The sequence below is a fragment of the Giraffa tippelskirchi genome, chromosome 10 (assembly GCF_054371585.1).
Source record: "Giraffa tippelskirchi isolate mGirTip1 chromosome 10, T2T-mGirTip1v1.2.pri, whole genome shotgun sequence".
Taxonomy (NCBI): Eukaryota; Metazoa; Chordata; class Mammalia; order Artiodactyla; family Giraffidae; genus Giraffa; species Giraffa tippelskirchi.
Genome location: NC_137284.1, coordinates 155827490 through 155855092, shown reverse-complemented (window position 1 = coordinate 155855092; position 27603 = coordinate 155827490). Strand labels below are relative to the sequence as shown.

Genomic DNA, 27603 nt, shown 5'->3' with positions numbered 1-27603 from the left:
TTTCTTAACAATTTAGAGGAGGAAATTCCCTGGAGGTCGGGTGGTCAGGACCCTGTCCTTTCACTGCCAAGGGCCCAGCTTCAATCCCTGGTTGAGGAACTAAGATCCCACAACCCACCAAAAAAACAAAAAAAAAAATTAGAGGAATTCTTTGTGTAACAAGCATCTTAACCATTTATCTGGCATATGTTCATGGCAAGTGAATTCTCTTACTGTATTCTACAAAAATGTAATTAAATCTGTTAATTTTGTAATTGATTATAACATCTGAACAACAACAAATATCCACAAGGCAAGAGCGATACAGCCAAGGGCTTTCACTGACAGAAGAATTACCAGCTAAGACTTGCAGAAGGAAGGTCCAGATGAGAAAAATCACCACGTGGAAACCCCAACAGGACAGATTCAGGTCACTGATGCGCTGACAATCAATGAGTGAGAGCTGCTGGGAGCAGTTTCTTTCCCAGATGCAGAAGTCTCACCCCACAGACTGTGAATTACAAAGGGGGAGGCAATGGGCCTTCAGGATGAGGAGGTCTGGTAATTATCTCTTTAGCATCACCAAGAACAGAGCCTGACATGCCACAACAGGAGGTATTCCTGTCAAAAGGGTTTAACCTAGATCTCAGCAAAGCCCCCGACCTCACTTCAGGTCATGGGCAGCAGGCGGGATAAAAGAACAAGTTAAATAACACCAACTGGCCCCAGCATTTGAATCAGAGCATGGCCTTCTATAAGAAACCTGCCCCAGACTCTTCAAGAGTCTGTGTGATGGACAGGTAAGAATGGCCACCACTAAAATGTCTATAATAACAAATGCTGGAGAGGGTGTGGAGAAAGGGAAACCTTCCGACAACAGCTGGTGGGGATGCACACTGGTGCGGCCACTATGGAAAACAGCATGGAGATTCCTCAAAACACCAAAAATAAGAGTTGCCATAAGGTCCAGTGATCCCACTCCTGGGTAACTGGGACAAAACCACAATTCAGGCAGATACATGCACCCCTGTGTTCACAGCAGCACTATTAACAACAGCCCAGACAGGAAAACAACCTACATGTCCACTGAAACATGAATGGATACAGATGTGGTATACATGATGGAATACTAGGCAGCCATCAAAAAGAATGAAGTAATGCCACTGGCAGCAACATGGATGGACCCAGAGATTGTCATACTAAAGCAAAGTCAAGTCAAACAGACAAGTACCATATGATATCACTTATACGTGGAATCTAAAACATGACACAAACAAACATATCTGTGAAACAGTACAGACTCAGGACTGCCAAGGGGCTGGAGGCTGGGGAGGGAAAGATTGGGAATCTGGGATTTAGCAGATTCAAACTATTATACAGTAAGTACAATGTTTTGGGCTTCCCTCGTGGCTCAGCTGGTAAAGAATCCGCCTGCAGTGCAGGAGACCTGGGTTAAAACCCTGGGTTGGGAAGATCCCCTGGGGAAGGGAAAGGCTACCCACTCCAGTATTCTGGCCTGGAGAATCCCATGGACTATAGAGTCCATGGGGTCGCAAAGAGTCGGACACGACTGAGGGACTTTCACTAAACACTACATATGTGTTTGGAGAAGGCAATGGCACCCCACTCCAGTACTCTTGCCTGGAAAATCCCATGGACGGAGGAGCCTGGTGGGCTGCAGTCCATGGGGTCGCAAAGAGTCAGACACGACTGAGCGACTTAACTTTCACTTTTCACTTTCAAGCATTGGAGAAGGAAATGGCAACCCACTCCAGTGTTCTTGCCTGGAGAATCCCAGGGATGGAGGAGCCTGGTAGGCTGCCATCTATGGGGTCGCACAGAGTCGGACACGACTGAAGCGACTTAGCAGCAGCACATATATGTTTACCATATACATACGAACAAGTTCCGTTCCAAGAGCGCATTCATAAGTCCAACAAATCTAGCCTAGTGAGTGAGTGAAAGTCGCTCAGTCGTGTCTGACTCTTTGCGACCCCATGGGCTATACAGTCCATAGGATTCTCCAGGCCAGAATACTGGAGTGGGTAGCCTTTCCCTTCTCCAGGGCATCTCCCAACCCAGGAATCGAACCCAGGTCTCCGGCATTGCAGGCAGATTCTTTACCAGCTGAGCTATCAGGGAAGCCCATTGTATAGCACAGGGAACTATATTCAATATTCTGTAATAAACCATAATGGAAAAAGAATACGTTTAACTGAGTCATTTTGCTGTATAGTAGAAATTAACACAGCATTGTAAATCAACTATACTTCAGTAAACTTTCAAAAAATCTTTTTAAAAAAGAGTCTGCACGATAGGGAAAAGCATAACAATGGGGCCTGTGCCATCCTGACTTGGGAAAACGAAGAGGTTATATGAGGCATTTGGGGGCTCCTTGAGGACGTTGGGTTATGGATGAGCTATCCAGTGACGGTTGAGAGTCCTTGCTCAATCTTCTTAGGTGTGACCCTGCTGTGAAGTCATGTAGAAAGACTGTCTGTTCAAAGGAAATGCCTGCTGGAGTGCTTGGGGGACAAGCTCCATTGTGTCCACAACTACTGACCATCACCTCCACCAAAAAAAAAATGTGAGAGAGACAGAGGGAAAGCAAACCGGGTAGACGTTAACCATGAATCGTTCAAGGTGGCTGTTTTACAAAATAAAAGGCTCAGGGGGAAAAAAAATCAGTCCATCTTTCCCTCTATGAATTCCGGGCTTCCTGTCTGGCTTAAGAGGATCCTCTCATCCCAAGATGAGACAATAGTCCTTTGATTTCCTCCTGTATTTTTCAGAGCTTTTATCTTTTCCACGGTGCAGCGGTGCATGACGGCTCAGAACCCAGCCTTTGAGACCAGAATGTCCTAGGTCCAGATCCTGCCTTTGTCACTGGGAGATGAGCAATTCCTCCACGTCTCCGGGCCTCGGGTTCCTCATCTGAAAGGTGGGGGCACCAACACCCCAAGGCAGTCTCAGGAATCACAAGCAGGCACGGAGGGGTACACGTAGCGCAAACAGATCTGATGCGCCACCCCTTACTCCAGAACCTGCCGCTCCCCGGCACCAGAGCAAGAGCTGTCATTCTTACAACGTCTGCCGCACAAACAAAGTGCCAGAGTGCGGGGTGGCACTTGTGAATAGTTTAAAAACACACGACGCCAGCGATTTTCCTAATACGATCACGACTCCGGTAAAACAGTGTCTCCCAGCGCCTCTCACAGCAGCCAGGCACGCTGCAGGGCTCCCCCTCCCACCCGCCTCCCCTGGCACGTGGCATGCTCTCGAGAAATATGATTTATCTTTGGTACCCAACCGTTCCTGCTCAGAAGCAGAGGGACCCCCCCCCCCACAGCCCACTCCTGTCTGAGATGCTCTGGGACCTACAGCCCACTTGCTGCAGAAATCAACTGTACCCTTGATCAAGTTTAAGGGGCACTCGGGAAGGACTCAGATGGTAAAGAATCCACCTGCAATGCGGGAGACCTGGGTTCGATCCCTGGGTTGGGAAGATCCCCTGGGGAAGGGAAAGGCTACCCACTCCAGTATTCTGGCCTAGAGAATTCCACGGACTGTATAGTTTATGGGGTCGCAAAGAGTTGGACACGACTGAGCAACTTTCACTCACTGGAAGGGCTTCCCCCACCCAGACGGTAAAGAATCTGCCAGCCATGCTGGAGATCTGGGTTGGATCCCTGGGTCAGGAAGACCCCCTGGAGAACAGAATGGCAGCCCACTCCAGTCTTCTTGCCTGAGTGACTCACAACTTTCACTTTTTTGCCAGAAGGAAAGGCTGACAGTGCCCAAGGTACCTGGTTCAGAATTCAGAAGGGCCTCCCCCTCCTGACCTCCCCCACCCCACAACCACACACACACACACAGCTCCCTGACCTGGACCACCCAGCCCCCTCACCCTCCAGGACAGATTTTCTCTTGCAGACAGAGGAAGGACTCTCTCCTGGGTCTCCCAGGCACCCTGCCCCCTCAGCGGGTCTCTGTTAAGCTGTTTGGACCTGGGTCAGGGTCTCCGTATCAATGTCACCCGGCCTGGACTCAACCAGATTGCCCCCCCACCCACCCACACAGGGCCTGTCTGCCCCTCCTGCACCCACCTGAGACCCAGATGCCGGCTGGTGTCCCTCCCTTGGTCTCATGCCGCTGGTGGCAGGCGAGGGTCACAAATTGGGCTAGAATGTGACCACCCTCCTGTCCCCACCGCCCCCCAGGGGCGGGTGGAAGGAAGGCCGCCCCCACACATCTGCAGGGTGTTTAAGGTCTGAGTTGGCTGATGTGCTAGAAAGCAAGACACCAAGCTCTCCACGACTTGGCAGCTCTGACCGAGCTCTGAGCCCTGGAGGAGGAAGGAGGCGACAGAGAACTCCACATGCTGCTGCCACCTTCCTCTGGGGGTCACCCCGGAGCATCGCCACTGCAGGCCGGGCTGGAGCTGGGCGCAGAGCACACGGCCCAGACTCGGCTGTGGGGAGGACAGGCCTCGGAGAGAGAAGCCGGGCCCTGCTACAGACGGTCTCCTCCCAGCCCTGCTCTGCCTCAGGCCCCTGACAACCCCTCTCCCCGTCCTTGGCTGCTCCGGGCCGCTGCAGGTGGTACCGGGCTCCCCGAGAGACCCCCCAGGCCCCACAGGGCTCCTGGGCTCTCAACCGAGCAGGGAAGCCTTGGTCTCTGTCTCTGCCAGGCTGAGGGCCCAAGACCCGCCCGCCACCGGCTCAGCATCCAGAAGGAAGACAGCAAGTGAGGTGGACACCAGCTCGGGGCTAGCAGGCGCAGGACACGCACAGCTCTAGGCCCACGAGGGACCAGGCCAGGGGAGTCTTGGGGGGGTCAGGGGGACAGACCAGGGCCTTGCACTGGAAAGGTGAGCGATGGAGCTGGAGAGACGTGGGTTTATAGCCCAGCTCTTCGCACAGGGAAAGGGCAGTAAGTGCCCCTGGAGCCCACTGAGCAGAGTGCAGCCCCAGGGCCACAGCCCGTGGGCGACGGGGACGGGGAAGGAGGAGAGAGCCCGTAGACACCGGCTCAGGAGGGCATGTTCCCTCTGCCAGTGACAGGCTGGGAGCAGAGAGCTCTGCAGGGTGACGACCTCTGTCTTCTCTAGGCTGGCTGGAGGGGGGACTTGGGAAGGCTTATCCAGGATGTCTTATCCAAGGGCCTCCTGAAGGCAGAAGGAGGCCTGGCCCAGCCCAGCGGCATGTTCCCTGCTGGCTCCCCGGACAAAGGTTAACAACAGGGAGTTGGCGAAAGGGAGGTGGCATTTATTGCTGCAATACAGCGGGATGCTCCTTCCTGAGCGGTTCCACTAGCATCTCGGCTCCAAGCTGAAGGGGGAGGAGAGAGGGAGGGGGAAGGGAGAGGGAGGGGAGGGGAGGGGGAGGGGAGGGGAGGGGGCGGTCTCCCTAATCTCAGGGCCCGGAAGTGGCCTGAGAGATTCAACAACCAGGGCTGCTGGCTGAGAGGGGCCTGACTGCGCCACGTGTTTTTCTGAGCCTACGTGTATGTTTACGAACTCGCTGCTGTTCTATATACACGTTACTCAGCACAAAGACAGAACACAGACCAAGAAGGAAAAAGAAGCCTTACAAAAACAGCTCCTGCCTGAGACGCCAGGATGGGGTGAGGGGTACGTTGTGGCTTTGCTGGTGACTCGTCCCGGTACCACTGCCAGTAGTCATGGCTGAGGGGGCTGTGGCTGGCAGGATCGCCCAACCCGCCTTTGCTCCGTGAGCTGGAAGGAGGCCCCACCACGACAAGAAAAGACCTGGGGGCCTCACCCACCCTGCTGTTCCTCAGTGACCTTGAATCCCGAGTCGGTGGCTTCCACCCTCTCTGGCCTGCAGAGCCAGGGCTAGGCTCGCCGTCTGCACCAATGGGTACATAATCAGCACCCTATCCCCTAAGCAGACTCACTGGTGGCTTAGACGGTAAAGAGTCTGCCTGCAATTCCGGAGACCTGGGTTTGACTCCCAGGTCAAGAAGATTCCCTGGAGAAGGAAATGGCAACCCACTCCAGTATTCTTGCCTGGAAAATCCCATGGATGGAGGAGCCTGGCAGGCTATGGTCCATGAGATCGCAAACAGTCGGACACGACTGAGCGACTTCACTCTCCCCTAAAGGCCGGCAGCTCCCAATCCAGCACTTTATTCCATCCAGCCCAAGGCGGGTAGGCAGAGGTCAGCCAGTCCCTGACTATGCCATTCACCCAAGCGCTGCCCACCCAGGCTCGTGGGCTGGCACATCCACTTCCAGTCGGGCCCACCAGTGCTGGACCAGAGGCAGATGGGAGAGTCCCTCCCCGCCCCCTCTCTCCCCTCACTCGAGTTCAGGATTATCCGGCAGTGATGCGGAGGGGGCAGGCGGGGACGTTAAGTAGGGCAGAGCAGCAGCCACGTGGGACTAAACCACCAAACCTAAGTGACGTGAGCCACGCTGGGGCCCGTGGGCAAAGCCATCCGCAACCAAGACGCTGACTCAGAGGAGCCTGGATGTGATCTCTCCCCAGACACCCACCCTCTCCTCCAGCTTCTTGCCAAAGAGCAGGGCCTGGGCTCGCTCCCCACCTTCCACCTTAAGCAGAACTCTGAATCTTGGTTCTGAAATCTGAGAATTCCTTCGATAGGAACACGTTTTGTGGCACAGCCCCCGCAACACTAGTTACACTTTCAGGTTTTAAGAAAATCTGTGCCTACAAAAAGCCACTGCAAATTCAGTAACACTTCTAAATGGATTTGTATGCCCCCCATCACTGTGGCCTGAGCAGGTACTCGGTAAAGGAGTGTTTGCTGAATGACTGAATGAAATCGGCAGGACATACATGAAGGGCACATTACTTCAAAAAAATTTTGAATATAATACTTTAGGAAGATGAATCCAAAAGGATATACTTCTATATTCTATTTTTCCCAACAAAGAGGTATTCTTTCGATATCTGACAGGATAAAATTAGAGCCATTCTTCCAATACCAGAGCCACTGGTGGCTCCTGGGTGTCTGAAATGCGGCTGGTCTAAATGGAGAGGCTCTGAGGGTATGAAACAGGGTGCTTGAAGACCATTGAAAAAAGAATGTGAGACGGCTCATTAAACATTTTTATATTAATTGTACATTGAAATGATAATATTTCAGATACAATGGGTTAAATAAAACACATCATTAAAGTTGATTTTCTTTTTCCTTTCTTTTTTAAACTTTTTATTTTGTATCGGGATACAGCAAATGAACCATGTTGTGACAGTTTCAGGTGAGCAGCGAAGGGACCCAGCCATTAGTACACGTGTATCCATTCTTGCCTATCTTTTTACTTTCTTAATATGGCTACCTGAAAATCTGAATTTACACGTGACTCGCATATGTAATTGGTGCTGAATTAGAGGAAATACGGTAATTGACAGGCAGTCAGAAGAAAGCAACGCTGGGTGCCTGTATGACACACTCCTTGTGATTAGCTGTGGTGTCTTGGGTCTGCATCTATCAGCTGGAACCTCAGATAAGTTGGGACCAAGCACCCCTGCCCAGCGTCTGCCAGGCTGGACCAGCCTACCCCCAACTCTGCCCCCCAGGTTCTCTCGGTTGCCCACTTGGGTTCAGGGAGTGTGACTGCGGAGCCACAGCGGCAGGTGCCACAAGGCACACGCCATCCTGTGTCCTCACCGAGTCATCGCCCTAGCCCTGCAGAGGCTGGAGCCGCTGTGAACGCTTGTGAGGGGCCGGGGCTGGTCTAAAAACTCTGCACACATTAACACACTTCATCCTCACAGCAATGAGATGGGTGCTTGTTAACCTCATTTTAGCCACAAGGAAGCCAAGGCACAGAAAGGTTATGGAATTCACCCAAGGTCACCCAGCTACTAAGTGTTAGGAATCCAAATCTAGGCAGCAGGCTCCATTCTACCGCATCATCTGATGTAAAACGGTCTAGAAGAGTCTGGAGACAATAACCAAGATAAGTGGGGGCTTTGGAGGGACTGAAAGCCACCAAATCTTCATAGCATTTCTGACCAAAGTGTCTTCGTTTAGGGCCCGTTTAACCAAAAGAGTCCAAGCGCGTCCACCCCTCCCTGGAAGAGACCACACGCAGAGGAGAGGCTGGGCGCTCCCACCAGGAGCAGAGCAGAAGACCCCAGAGTTCCCAGGCTCCCGCCCCGCCACACACACAGACACAGACACGCACAGAGAGGCCGTGCCTGGGCTCGAATCCCACTCTACCAGCTTGGGCTCCAGGTTCGCAAGCCATCAAAACATCAAATTAAAAGGCAAAAGAGAAATTGCTGTGGGCGGGCGCGCCAACAGTGGCAAGGAGGGGTGCTGACAAACAAGAAAGAGAAAGAAAATACACACTATAAACAGGCATGAAAACAGCAAAGGCACGTCCCTCTGGGACCACGTGGTGTGGGCTCACTCATCTTGGTGCCCAGGGCCCCAGGAGGGTCAGAGGGCCGCCGGAGGGACACAGACTGCAGCTCACCTCCGGCAAACAGCAATGTATGCCTGCTCTGAATTCAGAGATTACAACTGTCCCACATGTATTAAAAGCAGAGACATCACTTTGCCAACAAAGGTCCGTCTAGTCAAAGCTCTGGTTTTTCCAGTAGTCATGTATGGATGTGAGAGTTGGACCATAAAGAAGGCTGAGCACCAAAGAATTAATGCTTTTGAACTGTGGTGTTGGAGAAGACTCTTGAGAGTCCCTTGGACTGCAAGATCAAACCAGCCAATCCTAAAGGAGATCAACCCTAACTATTCATTGGAAGGACTGATGCTGAAGCTCCAATACTTTGGCCATCTGACGCGAAGAGCCGACTCATTGGAAAAGACCCTGATGCTGGGAAAGATTGAAGGCCGGAGGAGAAGGGGGCAACAGAGGATGAGATGGTTGGATGGCATCACCGACTCGATGGTCATGAGTTTGAGCAAACTCTAGGAGATAGTGAAGGACAGGGAAACCTGGCATGCTGCAGTCCACAGGATCGCAAAGAGTCAAAGACGACTGAGAGACTAAACAACACGTGTTAAGCAAAAGAGTAACAAACCACAGGGAAGACAAATAAAGGATATGGATGGAATTCAACAAAATACAGTGACCAAAAAACCATTGTTGAATCTTAACTCTCACTAGTAATCAAATACACACAAAATAAAACAAGAAAAATCCTTTCATCTTTTCTCTTCACCTTTCAGGTGGACAGGGTAGGGGCAGGGAACAGGCAGTCTCTGCCCCCAGGAAACAAAGGGCTTGCCTGCAGGGTACTGTGGCATGCGTAGCCAAAGTCCCCAAAAGGTCGTGCAGCCCAAAGGCCCTACCATTTTCTTCCTTCTGGGACTCTGTCCAAAGGGAATACACAGATCTAGGCGTGCAAAGATCTCAGTGTGCAAAGATCTAGGCACCAGCAGACTTGGATCGATTGCACAGCCCTGCCCCGGGGCACCACGTAGCCTCTCATATCACGAGCCCACACCAGGCACTCGCTCTGTGCCAGGCAGCGTGCGTCATATGCTGCGCACAGGTAGGCAAGCTTGGAACCTCACACTGAACGGAGTCTGTCCTCCATGGACCAGGAATCCAAGACTGAGATGGCCCACAGGCTCATGGTGAGCTGTGCAGATGCGACCAGGACCAGGCTCAGGAGAACAGGCCAGGGCGGGGGGGGGGGGGGGGGGGGCGGGAGTGGGGGAGGGGAGGTTGGGGGCCTGAGTTCTTGCAGCCAGTCAGCTGCAGAACAGGAAGGAGACCCCAGGTCTCCGGATTCCCCGATGGGGAGCTGCCAGATGGGTGCTTGAACACAGAGGCCTTTCATGAATCTGCAGCTCTGGTTTCCCTTCTCCCCAGCAGAGTATTTTCCCGAGTCCCACTTCTGCTATGAAACGGCAATAATATCATTGATCGTGGAGTAATTAGATATAGTAGATAGATACGGGAGAGGAAGCAGATCGGAGATACCCATCAGACAGACAGCAGGTGCCCCGGGGAGGGGTGGGGTATTTCTACTTCCTTTCACACTGGAATGTGTTCTAACGAGCAGGCGTTATTTTCCCCGTTTAAACATATATTTACATTTTTTAGACGTTCAAATATTTTGAAGTGTTTCCTGACTGAGCATCTTTTCTACCACGCGCAGTATCCACACTGCTCCCAGAAGGGAGAGCCCCCCTCCAAGAGCCATCATTCAGCTGAGCATACGAGACATCCAGAAGAAAAGTATGGCAGGAGAGAAGAGCTCTGAATCGCCCTTAAGTTATACTGTAAAAGCTTCCAAAAGTGAAACTCCAGGTCGAAAGCTTGCCTGAGAAGCACCCAGCACGGCTGACTGCACGTCAGCCTGGCCCAGCAGAGCTCAATCAGTCCATCCATATGATGGGCAGAGCCCCAGGCCTGGAACTGGAAAACCAGGCAGAGTCCCTGGGCGGTCCTGGGGACGCGACTCTAACTGTAGCCTACCAGGCTCCTCTGTCCATGGGATTTTCCAGGCAAGAATAGTGGAGTGGGTTGCCATTTCCTTCTCCAGGGGATCTCAGATCCAGGGATCGAACCCGGGCCTCCCGCATTGCAGGCAGACACTTTACCCTCTGAGCCACCAGGGAAGACCTTCTAAGTCCTAGACGATCTCATTTGCAAAATGGGGATGATACGTGCATCCCTAAGAAGACCGCAAGGGATGGCATGACAGTCTCCAGCAGGCAGGTGAGGAATGTTCACTGGTGGGACACCATACAGCCCAAGGTCCGCTTCCTCAAAGTAGGTGATCCGGGTCACCTCCCCTTCCCACTTCCATAACCCCAGAACGTAGCTCCCTGAGCCAAACTAGCTGCCCCATGCCCTTGGCCTGCGTGGTGGAAGCCGGCTAGATGTCAGGAAGAACGCAATCCATTCAATGAATCCCCTATTTTCTGTTTAATCAAGTTACCTGCAGAGAATGGGGCCAAGCCAGAGGGTCCTGGGTGGGTGTTCCGGTGATGTTGAACAGGACCCTAGGCTCACAGGGCCCCGGGTTGGCCCCCCTCAGCCTCAGCTGCCCCAGGCTAGGGTCTCCTTCCTCCCTCCACTCCTGAGGTTCTGAGATCAGAGGCCCGCTGACAGCAGCTCGGAAGGGCTCATGGTCAAATGCACGTCATGGACACTAAGAGCTCATTCATCCACTTCTCCTGCCCGGGTTCCCTGTGGCCCTGTGCCCTCTGCTCCAGCCGGCACCAAACGGACAGTTCATTCTCAAATGCCAGTGAGAAGGGAAAGAGTTAATCGCTCAGTCGTGCTCGACTCTTTTTGTGGCCCCCTGGACTGTAGTCCTCCAGGCTCCTCTGTCCATGGGGGTTCTCCAGGCAAGGATACTGGAGTGGGTGACCATTTCCCCCTCCAGGGCATCTTCCTGACCCAGGGATCGAACCCAGGTCTCCAGCATTGCAGGCAGATTCTTTACCATCTGAGGCACCAGGGAAGCCCCAACCTGCTTTCAGATAACACCTGCCAGACAGCTCCTGCTGCAACCCTCCAGTGACAGCCCATCTCCTGCAGGCTTAAGTGCCACCTTGAGTGGTCTCCTGGAACAAGGTGAGGTGTAAATGAATTAATAGAGGATAAAATGTTCAAAATTCCTGCACCAGGGTCCTCCCCCTGTGGACTCAGTGCTCAGGCACGCAGACCAGCCTCTGGCTCCTTGAACCCCATCCCTTGCTGCCTTTGCACACCTGCTCCCTCTGCACGGAGCATCTCCCAGACCCCATGCCTGGCACACGCACTCAATTAAAGAAGTAAATGGTAGGGACTTCCCTGGAGGTCCAGTGGTTAAGATTCCAGCTTCCACTGCAGGAGGCGCAGGTTCGATCCCTGGTCAAGGAACTAAGGTCTCACGTGTTACTCGGTGCAGCCAAAAACAAATAAATGCATAAATAAATGGTAGAAGAAAGTTAATGGTACATGCCAGCCATGGGGGTGTTTAGGAACATGGACTGTCTTTCAGATCTGGCAGAGAGCTGGAACACAGTGAAGGAGGACTAAATGGTTGGGGGTGGGGGGTGGGGGGCATCTCCAGGCGCCCCTGAGTTCCTGCAGGCTTGGGGTCTCGACAAGCCTTTCCCAGCCTCTCATCTTCGCTCTACTTTTCTTAAAACTTGGGCTTTATTCCTACTGCTCCAAGTCCCTGCTCTGGGACCTCTTAGGGGCTGATCCATTCACCTTCAGTGTCCAGAGTGCTGGCTCAGCCCCCGCCCTCCCCTCCTGCTCTCCGCAGTGCTAGATGCAACTGGGCCACATTGCAGGAGCTAATACACGTATCTGGAACAAATGCAGCTTTCCCTGGCCCCTGGCACCCACATCGATATCCTCTTTTTGAGAATTCCTAGAGCTCTTTTGTGCAAAGTCCTCAATAACTAGTCCCCCACGAGGCATGCATTCCCCAAAGCAGCTAATTACCACAATGGCCCCGGGGACGTTACACACCCTGGGCCCCCATCCCAAACCCACCAAGTGAGATCTCTTGGAGGGAGCATTGAGCAAGCCCCGCGGGCATGTGTTATCAGCAGGTTGGGGAATGCCCAGCCTCAGTAGCAGGAGAAGGGAATCAGCTCAGGACAGAGCTTTTCTGTCTCCAGAATGGACCCAACGCTTCTCTCCGCATTACAGGGCTGTTGCTGGGATCTGGTCACAGGACAGGACACAACAAGGGACAAAATCTACAGCTCCGGGGACACCTGCAGCTGCAGAGGCTCTGACCGGGCCACCTTCTCCCCTTAGCCTGGATTTGAACCAGGAACACCAGCACCTCTTTTTATCTGAGTCCCTTTAGAATGTTACCAAACCCGGAGCCCATGGAGAAAGGCAAGACAGTGCCTCAGTGAGTGAGGGAGGGAACAGGACAGCCATGCACTGGCCCGACCAACGAATTTCGCTGCTTAAAAGCCCCTGGAGGAAGGCAGGCCGGGACCCAGCGGAGGCCAGGCTCCTCACTCCCTCCCTCTCCACGGTGGCCTCACAGCTTGAGGACTGGGGCTATCCTGGGGGGCCACTCCCCAAGCCAGGTCCCCAGCAGGACAACACTCCTGGGCCCCAGCTCACCAGCTGGAGGCTTCACTTTCCTGAAGTTTTATAACAGGGGTTCTCTAGGTGGCTCAGATGGTAAAGAATCTGCCTCCAACGCAGGAGACCTGGGCACCATCCCTGGGTCGGTAAGATCCCCTGGAGAAGGGAATGGCAACCCACTCCAGTATTCTGGCCTGGAGAATCCCATGGACAGAGGAGCCTGGCAGGCAACAGTCTATGGGGTCGCCAAGGGTCGGACATGACTGAGCGACAAGCCCTTTTTTTCACACTGTAGACAAGTTACATTGGTAAAACATGCTTTTAAACTAAAATAAGTTAAAACATCTCAAACCCCCTCCCCCCCAAAAACACGCTGCAGGAAAACCAAGGGCCACAGGAACAAGTTACCCAGTTGACAAATAGCCGCCCAGGACCACGGTCTGATTCCAGGCCGTGTGTCACCCTGGGCAGACCTCCCTGAGCTCAGAGCTACTCAGGGACAAGCCTGCCTTTCCAGGCCACCCATGAGGACCCCAAGGGCGGCCTTTGTCAACAGCTCATCCCAGGTCGCGGCTCACGTGGCCCAGCACCCCTGGGTCCCGTGCGCCCAGGCTGTCCCCATCCGGACCGAGGCCCGGATCCTCTGCGGCCCTCTTTCTAGGACACAGGGCATGAGGTCAGGTCCCCCGCTCCTCTGAGCCTCGGTGCCCCCACCAGGGTGGCGAGGGTGGCTCAGAGGCTCCGTATGCAGTGAGCCGTCTCCCCCTCCATCCTGGCTCTTGATGATAACCTCATACATTCCTTAAGGCCTAACAGCGGACAGGTTCCCTCTTTCCTTGCCTTTGGAGGGAAAAGGAACTCCCTCCCTCCAGATCCTGTCCTGAAACACAGGAAAGCTCAGAGTTCCTCTGCTTTTTCCTGCCCTGGCCACGGGGTTCAGAGGGGCTGAGAGACGACAGGAGGACAGGGTGCCACGGAGCCTTCTCAGTCCCAAAGGGACCCCTGACCACACCTCCCCAGTCACCTTCAGGGCAGGGATGAACACGCTTCACCAACGCACCACCGAGTGAGGCTTACTCCACACGAGGGAAATGTCATCCCTTCCCACTAAGAGGCTCATGTCTAGTAAACACAGGGTCGGCCTCCCCGGTGATGGACCTGTTTATGTAACAGCCTCTTGACCCAGGTCTGCGGGGCCCTGGCGGGGGTTGGGGGGGGCTCGGTCAGGCCCCCAGGGTGAGCAGGGAAACGCCCTGCCTGCGAAGCTGCCCCCCACCCCACCCTCCGCTGGGGAGGCAGGGACACTGTTTGCAGGACAGCGGCAATATGGTTTGGCAGATGGCAAGAGGAAGGATATAGGGCAGAAATCGGAGAAGTTTTCTGGGCTTTTTTTTTCTTTTTGATGCCTGCCTACAGTAGAAAAGCTAGGGCGATGGAAGTGGGAAAGCAGGGGTGAGGTGGAGAATCAAGATGGGTTTCAGGAGAGAGGCTGGCAAAAAAAAAAAAAAAGGTGGGGGGTTATGGGTGGGGAGAAGGGGGAAAGAGGGAGGAGGCCTTGCCAAGAAAGAGCAGGGAAGTAGGGACCAGGAGAGCCGGGAGCGGATGTGTGAGGAGCAGCTGGGCCTGGAGACAATGAGACACCAGGTCCCAGGATCTGGGATGGTGACACGGAGCTTCCAAGCGCGGCAGACAGAACGCGGGGTACTTCCAAACCGCAGTGGGGAAGTTGGTCACGGGGGCGGGCTCTAGAGGGGGAAATTCTGCCTGTCATGTTGGATTCAGGACGGGGGTGAACACCCAAGCGTGGCCCAGGAACACTGGCTTTCACATCACAGATGCTTGGCCAGAGACCTCCTGAGCTGGGGAGGCAGGGTGGGGGCTTGCTGTTAAGGAATCGGAAGTTAGAGGCGGCGTCCAGCAGAGACTCCTGCTTCTCCCAGCTCAGCCTGCCTTCCCCCACACTCCCACTCCGTGGCTGTCCCACCAAGCCTCTTCCCCCTCCAAAAGGGCCTGGGGGTTGGTGAGGGAAGTACCTGGGCGCTGATGGAACTTACTTCCTCTGGGGTGGCGGGGGGGGGGGGGGGGGGGGGGGGCGAAGCTGCCGGGAATGGCGGCTCTCCCCGCCCCACCTCTTCAGACTGAGGAGGAAAAATTGGTCATCTCCTCTCTTTTGGGGGCCCCTGGCTCACACAGATGCCACCTCCTGGTCCCCAGCCACACGGATGATTCAGGCCATTTACTCAGATCCAAGCTAATGAGTTTTTTTTTTTCTGTCACCTAATTAGTTCACAGTGAACTCAGCCTGGAGAGAGACGAGCGAGGGCTGGGAAAGGGACAGGAAGAAGTCAGAGGGGACCGTGACGAGAACAGAGCGGGACTCCAGCTCTAAATGAGGTCCTCTACCCCCCAAAAGCCCAACGACTCCTTCTTCAGCCGTGGGGACCCCTGAAAGCAGACAGGGGGTGTTCAAGGGAAGGACACCCCACCCCCAGAGCCTCACACAAAGAAAGACGTCAGTGGAGCTCTCCTGTGAGGCCCCAGTAGTGGACAGGCCCTTGCCCACCAACTCCAGGTCCTCAGCAAAAGGCCCTGCCCTCTCCCTGCATTTCTGAACCCACTACCTGCTGGGGGGCATCCCCCTTCAAAGGGAAGGAGTGGGAGGAGGAAGCAGATGGCCCAGGCCCAGGTCCATCTGCCCCACGGGCGCTCAAAGGTCACCATGCCGCTGAAGGGGGGAGGCTGCCGATGCTGCCTGTCCCCACCACACCAGGGGTCCTGGCACCTCTGCCAGCAGCGTGTCCCCACTTCCTCTGCCCCTCAGCTGACAAAGTCCAGGCCTGAAAGCCTAGAGAAAGGACCGCTAGGCAACTCATTGGCCCGGGGTTCCAGTTTCTGACCCCTGGCGCCCGAGTCCCTGAAGGTCGGTCAGCGCCCAACAGCCCCCAGCTCGCCTCTGGAGCCGCTCCCTGGAGAGCAGCGGCGGGTGCCCGGCGTGCGTTGGACCCAGCGAAGGCGACACTGGCCCGGCCGGGGCCTCCCACTCAGCTCCGGCGCCCCAGCCCCGCGCCAGGCCTGCCCCGCTCCCGGCCGCCGCGGCGTGCGGGGTGTGCGTCGGCACAGAGGGCCTCGGCGAGCGCCACCCTCCGGGGCCCGCGGGCGCCGGGCCCGGGAACGCTGCCATCCACTAACGGCAGGCTCCAATTCACCGCTGCGAGGCGGGCAAGGCCGGGGCGGCAGCTGAGACGGCTCTCGGGCAGCGGCCCCACCTCCTAGCCCGCCGAGGCCCTCCGCCGCGCCCACCCTCCTGGGCCATGCCCGAGCAGACCGGGCCCCAGGGCCCCGGAACCTCGGCGGCTCCGAGCGCACAGGTCCCCGCAGCGACGCCACCCTCACACCCTGGAGCACGCAGATCAGAAAACGTGTCCCCCGGTACGGGACCTGCCCCCGAGCCCCGAAGTGTCGCCAGACGAGAAATGGCGAAGCCTGGCCGCTGGCTCTGCAGCGCCAGCGATCGGCAAACCGCGTGGCCCCGACCTCAGGCGCGCGAGGACCCCCCCGACTGGGAAAGCGCGGCCAGAACGGGCCCGCGAAGCCCCTGGCAGGGGCCGGAGAGGCCACCGTGCCCCGGCTCCCGCAGCCCCCGGCTCCGCTCACCCTCGATGGAGATGACGTGCTCCCGGATCTGATTCTGCAGCGCCAGGTCCTCGATGCGCTCGATCAGGTCGTAGATGGCGTAGATATTGGGATGCACGGACTCGAAGCGCTGGATTTCGGCCCGGATGGCCGCCGAGTTGGAGAGCGCGAACTGCTGGGGGGGCCCGCCGGCCAGCTGCTGCGAGGGGCCGCCGGCGCCCCCGGCCCCCGGCCCTGCGCCGCCGAACTGCCCGCCGCCCCCCGCGCCGCCGCCGCCGCCGCCTCCCGGCGCCGCCAGGCTCGGCTGCTGCTGCGGGCTCTGTCCCCCGCCCGCCTGGAAGTTCATGGCTCCGGAGCCGCGGGGCCCGAGGCGGGCCCGGCCGGGGCCCGGGGCGGCGCTGCGGCGGCGGCGGCGGGCGGGCGCGCGGGGCTGGCGGGGCCGGGACTACGGAGCGGGCGGCGCGGGGCTAGTGCATGGGGCCGAGGGCTGGGGGCCGAGGCCAGGAGGCGCCGCCGCGCACGCTGGGGCCGCTGCTGCCTGGCGCTCCCCGGCGCCGCGATCCCGCTGCCTGGAAGCCGCCTCCAGCGGCAACAACAACGGGACCGGGAGCGCGCGGCCCGGGCCCTCCCCCCCGCGTCATGCGCACGCACCACCGCCCCCGCCGGCTCCGGCACACGCAGCCCGAGGCCCCCTCCCCGCCGCCCCCGCCCCTCCTGCGCGCGGGCCCCAGCGCCCCCGCCCCTCGCTCGCTGGCTGGCGAAGCAGCCTCCACCCCCGAGCCGCGCGCTCGGCCCGGGCGGCCGGCCCCTCCCACCCAGCCTGAGCCCTTCCGCCTCCTTTCCAGCCCCTACCACACCCGCTGCGAGGGCCACTCGCTTGGAGGGGACAGCTGCCCTGCCCGCCTCGCGGCCCCAGCTGTCGCTTTCGCCCCCCTACGCTGGTCTGGGTGGAGTGTCTGGTCTCTGGGCAGTGCCGGGATGCTGATGAACGCGGCTGGTGGGCCGAGGAGACCCACCTCATCTACGCTGCCCTGCCATCCGTGCGGCACAGGCTCCCCTGTCCCTGGGCCCCGAGGTCACCGCTAGAGACCACGCCAACTCAGGGTTCTTTCTCAGGCCCTCCCTGGACTTTCCATTGCCGGCTGCGGGCACCGAGGCTGGGAATCTGGGTCCCGGGTTTCTATTTCCAGTTCTCCCTGAGACCTTCATCTGCGGGGCCCTTGAAAATGACACTTGAAACAACAACGTCCTCGCTCTTATCTTCCAGCCTCTCCTAAAAGATCCCCACTGCCGAACTGGTGGAGGATTCAGTGAATGCTGCTGGACCTCCCTGGAAAGGTGAAGGAAGAAAAGAATCAAATATTATGCCTTCTTCCCCCACTCACCACATTTAAGACACTCACCAGGGTCCACATGAGGGTCTCAGTTTTCCTTGTTTTCTCTCCTTTGTCCATCCTGTGTTCCTGTCCACTCCTGGGGCCAGGAAGCCCCCTTCAATGTCCTAGTTCCTCTGCATCATTGCTAAAGCTGAATGCAGATTCGCTAGCCACCCCCTTCTCCCCAACTTTTCCTAAACCCCGTAAGAGGTGGCTTGTGTAGAACCCTGGTCCCAGCCAATCAGTCTGCCAGGACTCTACCCTGATGTCCTCTGGCACAGTTGACAGATACCATCCTTTTTACAAACACTTCCACTTCCCAGGCCAAGCTGGGTATTTTCCCAGCATAAAGTTGCCCACCATTGAAGCTACCCACACAACTTGAGCCCAGTACCAACCTGGTCACCTTTCTAAGTATCTTGGACCTTCCAAAGAACCTTCCAAGCTAATCAACACGTTGGGGCCTCCCAAGCTCCAGAGAGGTGTGGGTCCAACCTACCTGCTTGATCTGAAGAATGTCTTTCACCCTCTTTGGGTTTCATCTGAAAAAATATAGTGGTTGAACAGATCACCTTGCCTGATGTTCTGTAAGTCTACAAGCAGTACCCAACATATATTTTAGATGCTTAATTAGAACTGACAGCAAGAAGTTGCAGTAGGTACCTCACAGGAGAGATGCTGAAGGTAAAGAGCCCCTCAAAAGTGTTGCCCCAGCAGTTGGCACACACCTGTTTTAGCACTAGTGGGTTAATTGTCTGTGTCCTCTATTAGTACATTAGCTACGTGAGGGCAGGGGTACAGTCTGATTCGCCATTGTATTCCCAGAGTCTGACCCAGTGCCAGGCACATGGTATACACTTAATAAATACTTCTAGAATAAATGGATAAATGGGAAGGAACTAGAGATAAGTTATTAATAGTTCTGTATGTTGTAAGTCTAAACTGACAGTCCCAAGGCAACATTTGGAGTGTTTGCTCCCATAAGTAGGCATAGGCTATGAGGGCACCAGGGTACATTACTTTAATCAAGACTGACCTATAAAGTTTATGGCTATACGAGCCCAAAGGAGGGAGGGAAAACCCATAGAAATTAACTTGGCTCAGGCCACAAGAGGCTCAACATCGCCTGTACAGCAATACTCTAAGGATCCAATTTCTGAGCCCAAATTTGAGTGGGGGAAGCGTTCTAAGTGAATAAATATCTACCATGTGACAGATCCCCTATACAGTTTTCACACTTCTTTAATAAAACACCAAATTCCCCCCATTACAATTGTCTTTCGAGGTATGTTTTAAGAAGGAAGAAAGTTAGGTTCATATAGATTCAATAACGCACTCAAGGTCATATAGTTGATAAGCACAGGATAAGGGGTCAGCATTTTTGCCAGGTTCCAAAGTCCGTGCTCCTCACACAGTCTTTCAGGAGCCCAGTGGAGGACAGGCCAGGTAAATAAAGCAGCCCCAAGCCCCCAGAGGATGAGACGGCTGGATGGCATCACCGACTCAATGGACACGAGTTTGGGTAAACTCCGGGAGCTGGTGATGGACAGGGAGGCCTGGCATGCTGCAGTCCATGGGGTGGCAAAGAGTTGGACAGGACTGAGCAACAGAACTGAACTGAACTGAAGCCCGCCATGGCCATCCCTGAAGACCCATCTCCTCAGCCAGCCTGGCGGGGCAGCCTGTGGATACTGGGCTCTGGGCTGAAGAGGCAGTGTGGAGGGTCCACTCTGACTTAAGAGTAGGCCGGGGTAGGGTCCACCTGCGCTCCCCAAAGACTGCATCACCAAGCACGGGGGTGCGGTGGGAGGGTGATCTGACAGGCTCAGCCACAAACCAGCTGACGTTGGTTTCTGATGTGATACACGTCCTGCTGCCCGCGGGCGAGGGAGAGGATCCTGCTGCCCCCTCCCCGAACCTCTGCGGGCTAGCACAACCTCAAAGCCACCCCCGCCGGCCCCTCAGCAATCTGTGGGCGCTGGGCGCAGGCGGCCGAGCCCCGCACGTGGGTCTGCAGCGCAGAGCGCTGGACTGCGTGTCCTTCCAGACTACAAGACCCACAATGCTCCGGGCGGCGGCGGCGGCGGGGAAGGAGGGGGTGCCTCCAGGTGTCTGCGACCTCGCCACCTCCCGCCCGGAAGTGCCCGAGGGTCCGCTATGGAGCTGGCGGAGCCGGGCGGTGAGTCCCTGCGCCTTGGCCGCACCACCCCGCTGCCCCAGCAGCTGGCCCGGCTGGCCCCGCCCCGGGATCTCCCGCGCCCGCCAGCCACTCGGGGGGTGGGGGCGGGCGGCGGGAAGATGCGAAGGGTGGTGGAGGATGGAGGTGGGGAGGGCAAAGTCTCGGCTTCCCGGACGAGATCAGGGGTCTTGCAGCAGGCTGGGTTTGGAGAGGCTTCCCAGGGGAGACGCGGGACCGGGACGCCACGGGTCGGGACGCCACGGGTCGGGTTTGAGTGGACCAGGGGGGGCCGAGTTGGGGTCGGGGGAAGGGGTGGGGGGGTGGGAAACCTCAGAGGTTCCAGTTTGCCAAAGGGAAGCAGTTTGACGTTTGGCGTGGGGAAGCCTTGGGAAGCCGTCCTGTGCTGTGGGGGGGGGGGTTGGCTGAATGGTAAGGGGGCGGTGTGCGTGTGTGTGTGTGTGCGTGCGTGTGTGTGTGTGTGTGTGTGTGTGTGTAGAAACCTTTTTTCTTCCCCCTTGGAGAAACTTTAGCAATGGAGGAGTATTAATAGATAGGCTTTGCATTGAAATAGGCAAAGGAGTAGATAAACTTTGAGATGACCTAGCTGGGAAGAATAGGTAAGCTTTGGGGTGGTTTGGCGAGGGCTGAATTTAGGGGAGAGGTTGCTTAGAAGGTCAAAGCTCTGACTTCGGAATAGGGTTTGGGTGAATTGGGGAACTGCCTAAAGACCTGAAATTTAGGTTACAGAAAATTAGGACTTGTGATTTGGTGTTGGGAAGGGGTACATGGGGCAAGTTTGGGGTGACCAGGTGTCAGAGCAGTGTATGTCCCAGGGTAACTGGGATAAATGGGCAGAATGAGGACTGTGGGAGAGTTGTGGTGGGGTGGGGTCAGGGGCCCCCTGAAATTCAGAGGGCTCTTGGCGGATGAACCAACCCCTCATGGGTTCTTTGTGCCTCTCCAGCTCCGTAGCGCGGCGGGCAAGGCGAGTGCCATGGCCCTGATTGAAGGGGTAGGTGATGAGGTGACCATCCTTTTCTCGGTGCTTGCCTGCCTTCTGGTGCTGGCTCTCGCCTGGGTCTCAACACACACTGCCGAGGGCGCGGATCCACTGCCCCAGCCGTCAGAGACCCCAGCACCAGCGCAGCCCAGCGAAGCCATGGCGGTCATGGACAGCATCAGAGGGGAGGCCCCGGGAGCTGAGACCCCTGGCCTGAGGCACCGAGGTCAGGCGGCCCCACCAGAGCCCGGCGTAGGGCTCGCAGCAACACCACCACCTCCGGACTCCCCCCAGGAGCCCCTGGTACTTCGGCTGAAATTCCTCAACGATTCCGAGCAGGTGGCCAGAGCCTGGCCCCACGACACCATTGGCTCCCTGAAAAGGTAAGCCGGGAGGACTACAGGAACGAAGTGCTAAAGAGTGGGGCGGGGATGATCACAGTCCTAGAAGGGCCAGAGATCTGGGAGGCTTCCCCCTCCTCTTACAGATGAGGAAACTGAGGCCCCTAGTCACACACTGTGTTGTTCCCCTGAAACAGGAGGGTCCCCCCCACACGCACACCATGGACGCCAGAGGTGAGGGTGGGAGAGTTGTTCCGGACCAGGGGCCGGGAGTGCCTGAGACCCGCTCTATTACCCAGGTCCCTCTCTCCTCAGGACCCAGTTTCCCGGCCGGGAACAGCACGTGCGACTCATCTACCAAGGGCAGCTACTAGGAGACGACACCCAGACCCTGGGCAGCCTTCACCTCCCTCCCAACTGTGTCCTCCACTGCCACGTGTCCACACGGGTGGGGCCCCCCCACCCACCCTGCCCACCGGGGTCCGAGCCAGGCCCCTCCGGGCTGGAAGTAGGCAGCCTGCTGCTGCCCCTGCTCCTTCTGCTGCTTCTCCTGCTCTGGTACTGCCAGATCCAGTACCGGCCCTTCTTTCCCCTGACCGCCACTCTGGGTCTGGCCGGCTTCACCCTGCTCCTCAGCCTCCTGGCCTTTGCTATGTACCGCCCGTAGTGCCTCCGCGGGCTCTTGGCCACGCCGCTGGCCCCTCGGGACCTTGCTCGCCACGACAAGGTGGGAGCTGCTGTCTGCCCAGGCCCGCCTCTCCGACCTGCCTCTTCCCGCTACCCTGGAGCCCAGCGCTGCGCCGCAGAGCATTCCGGGGGTCGGCGGAGGCCCCTCCCTGTGACCTTCATGGCTCTGGGCCACTTCCCGGGGCAGCTGGCCCTCAGCGCCCCCTGACAGTGGGCTACCCCGGGTCGGACAGCTGCTGTCGCTGCCTTGGCCCTGGACAGAGCGGGGCCACGCCCCTGGGCCCTTAGGGCTCAGACTGAGGACTTGGGCACCTCTTAGTCCCGGGTAGCCCCTTGGCCGGTTTGGGTACCCGAGGACTGGGAAGGGCTGGAGAAGGGGAGTTGGAATGGGTGGAGGAGGCTTTCTGGAACACGTGCAGATTAAATAACTGTGAAGTTTTCACTCTTGGCCTAGTGTCTGCCTGTGTGAGTCGCGGGGGAGGGGGGCTGCGGGGAGCTCTCGCCTACTGGGAGAAAAGGGGTGGGCCGGACGTTTCGCCCTGCCTTGCCCACCCAGGCCAACCGCGGCCGACTCCCCTCTGCACCCCAATCAGCCCCCAGCCCTTTGGCTCCGCCCCGGCCCCGCCCCAGTCCTTTGGCCCCGCCCCGGCCCGGCACCACGCGCGGGCGCGCGCGCGCGCGCAGCTTCCCGGAAGCAGGGGGCGGGGCGCGCGGCGCCCTGGCGCGCGGGGCCTGCCGGGAGCCACGTCTTTGCTGGCGGAGGACTTACTTGGCGCGGCGATTGGCGTCCGGGCCGCGCCGTTCGGGGGCTGCCGGGAAGATGGAGGACTCGGTGGCCCCCTGATGAGGAGGCCGAGGGGGGAGCCCGGCTCCCGGGCCCCGAGACCGACTGAGGGAGCGACCTGCGCGGGGCCTGGGGAGTCATGTAGGGGTGGCGCCTGCGGGGCGGGCCGCGGGGAAGGGTGGCGGGAGTTGGTGTTGGCGACCGCAACCACGATCTCCTGGCATTCCCCCCGGGCCGCGGGTGGGGGTGTGTGGGGGGGGGCCCCCCCTGACACCGCCGACTCCGCGCTGTAGCGCAGGCCGCGCCCGCGGCTGCACGGGCGCCCTCCGAGGTGGGCCCTGCGTTCTCGTTTCACAGGCGAGAAGGCTTGGGCAGGGAGACTGAAGCCACTTGTCCAAGGTCACGCAGCTGGTAAGTGGGAGCGCCCAGCATGGAACCCAGGACCGCGGAGCCCGCGCTCCACCCTCCGGTACCGCCGCCGCCTCCTGCGGGAGGGGGAGGTGGTCGGGGGTGGAGGGGAGCGTTATCTGTGGGGCGAGCTGGGTTCCAGGCTGGGCGCGACCACTAACCAGATTCGGGACCTCGGGGCTTGCCTTAACCCCCTCGCCTCTCTGGGCCTTGGTCTCTCCACCTGTGAAATCGAGATAGTACCAGCCCCTGCCTACCTCCTCACGGGCGTGCCAGAGGAGGATCAGAGGAGATGATGCATGTGGAATTGCTCTGTAAAAATCCCTCCGTGAGAACTCTGAAGGATTCCGATTGCTCTCGCAAAGGTTGGAAGGAGTCAGAGAGGGGCGGGTTGGGGAAGAGGACCAGAGCAGTCACAAAGGAGGGCGAAGAGAGTCCGGGTCGCTCTGACCCCAGGCTCCTCTAGATGGGGAGTGAGGTGAGGAATAGAGAGTTGGTCTTTCTACCCTTTGGAGAATACCTCACCCCCTTTTCTGGGCCACCCCTCAGGGTCTCCAGCACCCAACTCCATGCTTCGAGTCCTGCTCTCTGCTCAGGCCTCCAGTGCTCGTCTGTCTGGCTTGCTGCTGCTCCCACCAGTACAGCCCTGCTGTCTGGGACCCAGCAAATGGGGAGACCACCGGCCTGCTGGAGGAGGCCCCCGTGCAGGCCCTGTGCAGGGGTTGCAGCGGCTTCTGGAACAGGCAAGAAGCCCTGGGGAGCTGCTGCGCTGGCTGGGGCAGAACCCCACCAAGGTGCGCACCCACCACTACCCCGTGGCGCTTCGTCGTCTGAGCCAGCTCTTGGGGTCTTCGCCGCGGCCCCCTCCTGTGGAGCAGGCCACACTGCAGGACTTGAGTCAGCTCATCATCCGAAACTGCCCCTCCTTTGACATTCACACCATCCACGTGTGTCTACACCTTGCAGCCTTACTGGGTGAGGACGGTGTCTAGGGGTGGGTGGGTGTTAATGGAAAGCTAGAGAATCCGTAGCAGAGATCACTGACAGAACCCACCTCAGGCTTTGCCAGGAACGGCACACTTGCTGAGTGATGCCACACTTGCTGCTGCTCTGCGGTATCCATGACAGTCATCACGAGTCAAGCAGCATGAGTCGCAGCTTAGGTTAGGGTGCCACCCCTTTTTTTGTTGTTGTTTAGTCGCTGAGTCGTGCCTGGCTCTTCTGCAATCCCATGAACCATATCCTGCCAGGCTCCTCTGTCCATGGGATTCTCTAGGCAAGAATACTGGAGTGGGTTGCCATTTCCTTCTCTAGGGGGTCTTCCGGACCGGGGATCGAACCTGTGCATTGGCAGGTGGGTTCTTTACCACTGAGCCACCAGGTCTCTTCTAATACAGTGCCCTAGGGAGCCACTGCAATTTATCACCATTGGCAAGAGATGAGATCTTACTGCCTTCTTTGTATAAGGCCTTCCCCGCAGACGGTTGGGTTACCTTTATTCACGTGGTAGTTCCCATTTCTCTGGTGTTTCCACATGCTCTGTAGCAGAACTTCCAGCCCAGAAAACAGAGATGAGAAGGACTGGGGATTCACTAACTAAACTGCAGGATTGCAGCAGAGTAGAGCAGAGCAGAGCAGACCATCTCCTTCCCTGCCTTCTTTGACCCTCTGCCTCTCAGGCTTCCCATCAGATGGGCCCCTGATGTGCGCCCTGGAGCAGGAGCGAAGGTTCCGCTTCCCTCCGAAGCCACCGCCCCCTCTGCCGCCTATCCTTCTCCGTGGGCAAAGGTTGGAAGCCGCTTTAAGCTGTCCCCGTTTCCAGCGCCGTCCTCAGCAGCACCTCATCCGTGGCTTGGCAGGTGCCGGAGGGGGGGACAGGTGACGAGGGGTGGGGACAGGCGGTGTCTGCTGGAATCTCGCCTGGGTCTGGCCTGAGGGTCCAGTGTGATAAGCTGTTCTTCACAGAGGCCAGGCCTGAGGAACTGACTCCCCATGTGATGGTGCTCCTGGCCCAGCACTTGGCCCGCCACCGGTTGAGGGAGCCCCAGCTTCTGGAAGCCATTGCCCACTTCCTGGTGGTCCAGGAAGCCCAGCTCAACAGCAAGGTGGGATTGCCTCCCACCTTCCCAGGCTCCTCTCCTGGTGGTCCTCAGACACCCTGGCAGGCCTAGCCACCCCCCACCCCCCACCCCCGTTTATGCAGCAGACCACCCACCTAGGCTCTCTGGTCTCTCCCCTGGGGTACCACCTTGGCTCACTCCCCCACTGGCTTGTCCAGCTCCCCACCAGGTACACCTGGTTCTCTGCACTTCTCCAAACACCCTTAGCCACTGCCTTAGCTTGGTTGATCCCACTCCACCAAGTCTTCAGGGCCAGAACCCACAGCCATGTTTCTGCCTGTTTGGAGACTGACCATACGGGGCTCGGGCAGTGCTTATGCTGTTGAGCGTCTGTGCTGTAGGGGGACTGTCCTGCCTTTCCAGTGACTGATGTTATCAGCTTGTAGGCCAAGCCTCCCTGAGGTTCAGCTTGTAAAGACCGGAGAACCTTCCCCCTGGGTGATGGGCTGCTCTTTGCCCCACAGGTGGTACAGAAGTTGGTTCTGCCCTTCGGGCGGCTGAACTATGTGCCTCTGGAGCAGCAGTTTATGCCCTGCCTTGAGAGGATCCTGGCTCGGGAAGCAGGGGTGGCCCCCCTGGCAACTGTCAACATCTTGATGTCACTGTGTCAGCTGCGGTGCCTGCCCCTCCGAGCCCTGCACTTTGTCTTTTCCCCTGGTTTCATCAACCATGTCAGTGGTGCGCAGACTGGCGGGGCTGGAGGGCCGGAGAAAGCAGGAGTGAGGGTCTGCACCCCAGTAAGCCTCGTCCTGCTTTCCCCACAGGCACCCCTCATGCCCTGATCGTGCGGCGCTACCTCTCCCTGCTAGACACGGCGGTGGAGCTGGAGCTCCCAGGATATCGGGGCGCCCGCCTTCCCCGAAGGCAGCAAGTGCCCATCTTCCCCCAGCCACTCATCACTGACCGTGCCCGCTGCAAGTACAGGTGGGTGGGCAGCTGGGGGAGGGGAGGGGTTGGTTGGCAAGGAGCACCTGGGTAGACAGGCCTGGGGGACCCTGAGCTGTCTATGCTGCTGCGCTCTGGGTCACCAGAAAGCTAAGCAGAGGAGGCCATTTCCCAGCCTGCGTGTGGAACTAGGTGGGACCAAGCCCAAAAGGGTGCCCCGGGGGGCCTTCTGACTCCGGCTCCTCTCTTCTCAGTCACAAGGACATAGTAGCAGAGGGGCTGCGCCAGCTGCTGGGGGAGGAGAAATACCGGCAGGACCTGACCGTGCCTCCGGGCTACAGCACAGGTGAGCTCTGGGTGGGCCGGCGAGCCCCCGGGAAGCAGAGCCTCCGCCGGAAGCCAGTGGCTCTTTCTCTCCCGGCCCTGCAGACTTCCTGCTGTGTGTCAGCAGCTGCGGCGCGGTGCTGCCCGTGAGAGCCCAAGACCCCTTCCTGCCGTACCCTCCCAGGTCCTGTCCCCGCGCCACCCGGGACCCTGCCCAAAGGTAAGGCGGGAGCCTGGGAGAGCCTCCCTGGTCCTCGCGCCCAGCGCCTGAGCCGCAGTCCCTTCCTCTCCAGGGTGGTGCTGATGCTGCGGGAGCGCTGGCACTTCTGCCGGGATGGCCGGGTGCTGCTGGGCTCCCGAGCCCTGCGGGAGCGGCACCTGGGCCTGATGGGCTACCAGCTCCTGCCGGTGAGGCCCCGCCCCCAGCCCCTACGCCCCGCCCCCCCAGCCCCACGCCACGCCCCCCCAGCCCCACGCCACGCCACGCCCCGACTCGACCAGGCGGCCAGCTCTCCAGCTCCCAGGAATGATGAACTCTGTCCTCCGCCCTGCAGCTACCCTTTGAAGAACTGGAGTCCCAGAGAGGCCTGCCCCAGCTCAAGAGCTACCTGAGGCAGAAGCTCCAAGCCCTGGGCCTCCGCTGGGGACCTGAAGGGGGATGAGAGGTGCACACGGGCTCAGGATGGCCCCCTCGTGGGGGAAGACAATTTGCACTTTGTTTCCCTCTGCTTTGACTTGTCATTAAAGTCCCTTTCCTTCCCATCGCACGTTTTGTTTGTGGGACGGGTGGGCTGGGTTCCCCCACGTGTTTCCCATTGACGCTTGGCTGACACAGAGCCAGAGGACACACACACAGAGAAGACCAGGGG

At 58.0% G+C, this 27603-nt stretch overlaps 3 protein-coding genes across 25 annotated transcripts in view; 2 read left to right on the top strand and 1 right to left on the bottom strand.

Moving 5' to 3' along the window:
* AGAP3 (ArfGAP with GTPase domain, ankyrin repeat and PH domain 3) overlaps positions 1-17241 on the bottom strand; it is a 56615-nt gene extending 39374 nt beyond the window's left edge. For 5 of the 9 annotated variants that reach the window (XM_081533423.1, XM_081533422.1, XM_081533424.1 and 2 more), the window contains exon 1: positions 16652-17058. In XM_081533423.1, the coding sequence (XP_081389549.1) occupies positions 16652-16976 (325 nt within the window). In that variant the 5' untranslated portion in view covers positions 16977-17058. Of the gene's footprint in view, positions 1-16651 lie in introns of all 9 variants that reach the window. The other 4 variants (XM_081533425.1, XM_081533436.1, XM_081533435.1 and 1 more) reach the window with 4 other exon arrangements.
* Positions 17242-20085: 2844 nt separating this feature from the next.
* Positions 20086-22655, top strand: TMUB1 (transmembrane and ubiquitin like domain containing 1). 2 transcript variants are annotated; one of them, XM_081533419.1, is made up of 3 exons: positions 20086-20185; positions 21150-21568; positions 21842-22655. In XM_081533419.1, the coding sequence occupies exons 2-3, from the start codon at positions 21180-21182 to the stop codon at positions 22191-22193; spliced, it is 741 nt and encodes a 246-aa protein (XP_081389545.1). In that variant the 5' UTR covers positions 20086-20185; positions 21150-21179; the 3' UTR covers positions 22194-22655. The 2 variants fall into 2 exon arrangements, with proteins under 2 accessions (XP_081389545.1, XP_081389546.1); XM_081533420.1 differs by lacking the exon at positions 20086-20185 and adding an exon at positions 20309-20448.
* A 310-nt stretch (positions 22656-22965) lies between these two features.
* FASTK (Fas activated serine/threonine kinase) lies at positions 22966-27496 on the top strand. 14 transcript variants are annotated; one of them, XR_014066495.1, is made up of 12 exons: positions 22966-23138; positions 23355-23408; positions 23646-23770; positions 23955-24380; positions 25085-25264; positions 25371-25510; positions 25990-26203; positions 26290-26449; positions 26665-26756; positions 26862-26954; positions 27028-27142; positions 27289-27496. XR_014066495.1 is itself a non-coding variant. In XM_081533408.1 (12 exons), coding segments are annotated over exons 1-12 (1731 nt in total). In that variant the 5' UTR covers positions 22966-23136; the 3' UTR covers positions 27397-27496. The 14 variants fall into 14 exon arrangements, 9 of the variants coding, with proteins under 9 accessions (XP_081389534.1, XP_081389533.1, XP_081389532.1 ...); XR_014066494.1 differs by having other exon boundaries at positions 23642-23770; XR_014066493.1 differs by having other exon boundaries at positions 23355-23466.
* The last annotated feature ends 107 nt before the right edge of the window (positions 27497-27603 follow it).